The sequence below is a fragment of the Syngnathus floridae genome, chromosome 1 (assembly GCF_059516105.1).
Source record: "Syngnathus floridae isolate MCC-2025c chromosome 1, RoL_Sflo_1.0, whole genome shotgun sequence".
Lineage (NCBI taxonomy): Eukaryota > Metazoa > Chordata > Actinopteri > Syngnathiformes > Syngnathidae > Syngnathus > Syngnathus floridae.
Window position 1 is genome coordinate 10,081,829 of NC_142413.1, and position 6,173 is coordinate 10,088,001.

General features: G+C 41.3%; 1 protein-coding gene across 1 annotated transcript; it reads right to left on the reverse strand.

The window, feature by feature from the left end:
- Nucleotides 1-488: 488 nt before the first annotated feature.
- Nucleotides 489-4,814, reverse strand: ccna2 (cyclin A2). The gene is made up of 8 exons (XM_088388853.1): nucleotides 4,258-4,814; nucleotides 3,022-3,265; nucleotides 2,827-2,933; nucleotides 2,445-2,668; nucleotides 2,166-2,370; nucleotides 1,095-1,208; nucleotides 892-1,025; nucleotides 489-817 (listed from the first exon to the last, which is right to left on the reverse strand). The coding sequence occupies exons 1-8, from the start codon at nucleotides 4,462-4,464 to the stop codon at nucleotides 766-768; spliced, it is 1,287 nt and encodes a 428-aa protein (XP_088244979.1). The 5' UTR covers nucleotides 4,465-4,814; the 3' UTR covers nucleotides 489-765.
- Nucleotides 4,815-6,173: the final 1,359 nt, after the last annotated feature.

Below are 6,173 nucleotides of genomic sequence, written 5' to 3' on the forward strand. Positions count from 1 at the left end.
GGGTCTTATTGATTCAAGCACTTGTAAGTTTGTGCATAATGCATTTAATCGTTTGGTTTTTGAAGCGGTTAACCATTTGGCCGACGGCAATTTTGCATTAGTTAGTTTTGATAGGGTAGTTTTAAATCCAGATCAACAATTAAAGCAGTTTTATCCGGAGCACGCTCCTGAATTTTGATGAAAACTGTATTTACATGGTTAAACTTTAAAGACTTTACAGTAAGGACTTATTTTATAATGTACTAATGGAACAAATATTGTCTAAATTGCCGTTATTAAACGGATCATTACATTTTCCGAATTAACCAAGATGAACGTTTCCTGGAGTTTGAACCTCTCCTCTGCTGCCGCTTTGTGGTCTTTCAGAACACCACACGTTAGTAAACCGAGGGAGCTTTAAGTGTGAATTTTTTTTTTACGAGATTTGACAGTCCTGACAGATGACCTGACAGCATTAACAGTCACCCAAATTGACGCAGACAACTCCATGACTGACAAACACGTTTAATGTGTAAAACTGAACTGCTTTAACACAACTAGGTGGACTTGTAGAAAACAATCCCAGCAATTACAACTGCTTGGGCATAAAACCAGCTTGTAATTATTTACACATTCATCTGATTTTAAAACCATATTAAAACACTATGGATGTCAGTAATTGATTATTGAAAAAAAAAAAAAAAAGTACTTTAGGAACAGGCCACAAGAAAAAAGATAAGTGACAATGTAAAAATGTCAAAAACGGGTGGGTGGGGGAGCCGGAGTTCAATCAAACTGCAGAGTGGTCGGAGGTTCAATGATTGAAACTTCATGATGCCTGAAAAAAAAATCAATTTTAAGAATCTTTTCAATTATGAAATTTAAAATTACATTTGTAGTACTAATTCTTACTTGGAAGTCTTGTACTTCTCCCTAATGGACTGCTGAGCATGTTGAGGTGCATTCAAGTACATCTGGTGAAGATCGTCCACACATGGCCTCAGGTTCTCCAGAGTATAGCCCGTCTTCTCCACCAGGGACTTGGGCTTCAACAAAAAAATCACTTACATGACATGTACCACAGCCCAGAGGTTCACGTGAAATCTAAAACATACCCATGATGCACCAGCGATTGTGTTGTTGGCCAGGATGTAGGCAGCAGCAGCAGTCTGAGAAGGCAGGTACTTCAGGAAGGGGTCAGAATCCACTAGGCTGAGCTCCCCAAGATACTGTTGACAAAACATTTTTTTTTAAAATACATGTCAAATTCAAAACCATTCACCGCCATGCAACACAACTATAGCACCTGTTTGACTACCTTATTTCCAGCTCTTCCTTTAGCAAGACAAACCCCATCCACAGCAAGCAATTGCCATTTCTATACTTTGAACAGTCTTGCACTCCCACTCAGGTTTTTTAATCTAGTATCAAACTCAAGGCATGAGGTCCGGATACAGACCATGACATTTTATGTGGCCCGCTAACGTTAAGGCATACGCTAGTCATCACGTTTCTTTACTTTCCACAGATACTGCAAGCATTTGCTGCCAATCCCTCATTTAAAATAAAATGAAAGAGTTAACTGAACAAACACCAGTTGCACTAAGGCAAGTCCCACATTTACACAAGTTTAGAGTCATGACACTGAGGCAACTATCAATTCTTTCAGAACCTATTGCACTACGCAGTCTGCTAAAAATAGGTTTGAGATTTATTAAACCAACAAACAATAAGGTAAATGCAGCACGTGATATGCAGGCAGTCCTGTTGACTTTGGGTTGTCCCTTACCTTATGCACTGTTCTATCTGTGACTGTGCACCAGTGAGTGGTGTTACCACTACCTCAGGTTAGTCTGCTTCAAGTGTGACCATACTGCGTGGCAGATAGTTTGTTTGAAAGAGACCACAAGTTTCTGTTCTTGTCAATTATTCACTGCAGCAGTTGCTGTGTTCATCCTTGACAATGTGGGGCATCATTCCTGTTTAGCAGCGTCAAACTTTGCGCATCTCTGGCTTCTACAGAGTTTTCCTTGCCAGCATGTCCAACTTAGTATTTCTACATCAAATTACGCATGCATCTGCAACAACAAGACATTGACTTGTTATCCCCGTAAAGCTGAGAATTTCCTTTGACCTTTTGTCATCAAATTATTCAAGAGACTGTCTAGGGGCCATTTATTTCTCACCATGGAGAGGCTCTCCACCTGCTTGCTGGCAGGGTGGTGCAGCAAGTACTGGGTGAGGAACTGGTTGATGGTTGGTGCCGCCAGATCGAAGGAGAGCACTTTGAGCACCAGCTGCTCCATCCTCAGCACCTGCTTCTTAGTGTAGGTGTCATCTGTGATGTAGACGAACTCCGACACCTCCGGAGGGTAAATCTCCTCGAATTTGCTGCAGGTGTTTGTGGGTGTAAAGCAACATTACGGGGCGGCGATGGCGACTGAGAGTGTTGAAAGTCCACTTACGAGGCCAGCAGCATGGCGGCGGTGCCCACCAGCTGCAACTTGCCACGTAGCACCGACATGGACGACAGGAAGCGGTCGATGTAATTGACGGCCAGGTAGAGCGTCTCGTTCTGGAGCTTGTACTCTTCACCCACCTCGACCAGCCAGTCCACTAGGATGGCACGCATGCTGTTGGTGATATCAGGCTGCTTTTTCATGTAGCCCGACCGGGGTCGGCACTTCACCTGCAGGATGATTCAGCCACATTTAAAATGTGCGGCTCCCAAACCTTTGGGCAATTTACTCATTGTATGATTCAGAACTAATTCTGTTGAAAGGATAACAATTGTTCTGCCCATCACTGCCAGACATTAACATTATAGCATGCCATACGATGTCTCACCTCCATTTCCCGCAAGTATGCGTGAATCTCTGCAGCGTATTCGGGCACCTCTCGGACACTGACAGTCTTCTCCTCGCCCTCGACCACAGACATGTCCATGGGAGAGTCTTCGGAAAAATTGAGTCATTAGTTCATATTAGGTTATTTATTTAAAAAAAAGGGAAAAACCTCAACACTTGCAGTCCAGTCACTAACCAAAACTGATGTCCATAGCTGGTGGTGGGATGTCAAGTGCAGCCAGAGGTTGGCGCAGACTGGCGACTGCATGGTCAATCTTGAGTGGCGAGTCCTCTGCGAGCACCTCAACCTTTGCGGCGGCACCATCACACGGCTTCTTGACAGTGTCTTGGGAGGGTTGGTCCACATGGATTTGGAAAGGAGGTGGCTTGGAGACTTTGTTGATTTCGTCGTTTTTACATGACGGCTGCTTTGGGGATTCCTGTAAGCACAAAACAGTACAAGTACAGGGCTATTAATGACTTGTCCTATACAGTTAAGCATTGAAAAATGTAGAATGAGCTAAAGCTCCCAAAACAAGTCTAACATTTCTTAATAAACTCATTGGGGAACACCATGCAAATAGATGCGGGTAGGTTTAAAATCCAAAGATGATCCTTTAACAATTTAAGGGCAATTAGCAGCTAATTGTGCAATTTAAATGTGAAATAGCTCACGATGTTGCGCAAAGCTAAACATACTAATTTGATTTGCTATGCAGTTCAGATCATGTCATCTACAGACTTATGATTGAAAGAGGGGAGGGGGGAGGAATCATTCTTAAAGCAAGCACAGCTTTATCAATTTAATATCAGTTGCTCTTGCGCTGGCTTGCAGCTTAACTTTCTATTTCTGTGTTATATGCTAGACTAATTTTTTTGTATTTGGTCTGAATGTTTCACTTGCTCTCCAATTTGTGTGATTCAAAGGTTGTGTAGTTATTTTTTTGCAGACAATATACTGTCGTAATTGCGGCCAAACAAATGATTTCTTTACATAGTGACAACGTGATATACTTCACAATGTAGGCTCATGTTTATAAAAGGCAGAGCGTAAGATTTTAATTATAACCTACTTTAAGACGGGTTATTTTTTTTTTCGTTTAATAAATAAAAAACTAAGTCATGCTTTTAAAGCACACTTGTTAAGTTTGGTTTTAAAGTAGCATGCTGCAAAGCGAATTTGTAAAGAATGGAAGTTAGAAAATGGCGGACTAAAGGGCCAAGGTTACTACCACTTGGGCAATACATTTACACGCTTTGAAAAGGGACCATGCTAGAGTTAAACAGTCATTAATTTAATGATGTCATCTGTGTAACTGACAGTTGACTCGTTTTTTTTGTTTAAATGGGTTAAATACAACATATCCAGCTTAGCATACGAGCTAACTAGCTGGAAAAAGGACCTACAGGCGGGTAGAGCTGCTGACCTGACCTGCTTATGAGCGCGCTGGTGGTGGGGTTTGCTCCTCTGGTTGTTCTGCAAGGCGCCCAGCACGGTCCTGGTGGCCGCCGGCTTGGGCGGTATGTTCTCCTGGTTTTCCGAGGCGGCTGCCCGGGGCTTCAGCGAGCCTCGCAGTCTTGCCAGCATGTTTTCTTGGTTGTGGATGTCGCTGGTTTGGCTACGGTTTGCGCCCGACATGCTTGGAGTTGGCCTCTATTGCACCCCTCAAATTAACAGTTGAGTGCTACAGTTTCTAATTTCCCTCTCTTTGCAACGATATCAAAGAGAAGCTAATGTTAGCTGCGACCTTGTGGAAGATAACAGCGCTCTTTCAACCAAAAGCCAAATTAACACTTGAAAGAGGAACGGAACACGTGGAGGGGGAAGCGACAAAACGGGCAAAGATTTTCAACAGATGCAGTACTTTTAGGGTGCCATTACTTCAATTTCACCAACCTTCAAGGCAAGCTGACCTGCCGCCCCGATGCTGCTATCCGTTGCCACACTAACTCTCTTGAATTTGCTGTTGCCTTTCTCTCATTCAAGCAGCCCGCGAGGATTGAAACTGACCAATCAGCAGCCGCCTATGCGGTGACGCTCTTTTGTCGACGGCAACCAAGCAGGGACATATGAGTTTGATTGCAAATTCAAAACCGGTTCGAAGTTGAACGCAAGCGTTATTTATGTGGAGACTCCTGTTAATTTAAAATCCTTAGACTGTATTGATTTCTTTTGAGGAATTGTTTTTTTCTTCTTCCATAGCCTCAGACATAGAACGTCATTTTTGGCTTTCGAGATTATGGAGTTTATTTAAGATCACTACATTGTCTAATCAATTAAATCACGTCCCCTTTCCGGTATAAAATGATGATTAGGATTAAGATAAAGAAGAGTATAATATGATGTAGATTAGGGATAGGCAATTTAAAGGCCTCAATTGTTCATATGAGTGCTACTTGAGGGGATGGACACTAATGACACTATGACATTTTAAATGTCAATTATTAATATCAGTGCAAATATGTGCCCCATTTTTCATAATACACTGTTGCAATCCGACAAGGAAAGATTGAGATAGCAACAAAATAAACAAAATAGCCACAGTGATTTTTTTTTCCAAAGCAAAGGGGTTTTTTGCATGAAGATTAATCAATCATGACATTTTACCGAAATATTTATATATAAGCATTGGTCCCTGAGTTGCTTCTTGATTATAATTGTAGTTCCTTGGACAAAACCATCTGAAAATCCCTGGATTATAGTATTATATAGCTACAGTTTATAATTAGCAAAAAAAGTGGATTTTCCGCAATGTGGTAATGGTCAAAATTTCAAATTGACAGTTTTATTTTGAAATGGTAAATCTGTGGTCAAGAACTGGTCTGGTTGCATGATAACGAAATTCCAGATTTTAATGGTATTTTTCAAATCAGGAAGAGTTGCAGTTATTAATGAAGATGAACACTAACTTCTCCAAACTCAACTTCATTATTTTAAATCCAAAACACCAATGTGCGTGCACTCGTTGAGGAGCTTTTATTGTGAAGGTCCCCAAGCCGCTGACTTGACTTCGTTTTTCCGTGCGGAGGCTGGCCTTGGATTATAGTATTATATAGCTACAGTTTATAATTAGCAAAAAAAGTGGATTTTCCGCAATGTGGTAATGGTCAAAATTTCAAATTGACAGTTTTATTTTGAAATGGTAAATCTGTGGTCAAGAACTGGTCTGGTTGCATGATAACGAAATTCCAGATTTTAATGGTATTTTTCAAATCAGGAAGAGTTGCAGTTATTAATGAAGATGAACACTAACTTCTCCAAACTCAACTTCATTATTTTAAATCCAAACCACCGATGTGCGTGCACTCGTTGAGGAGCTTTTATTATGAAGGTCCCCAAGCCGCTGA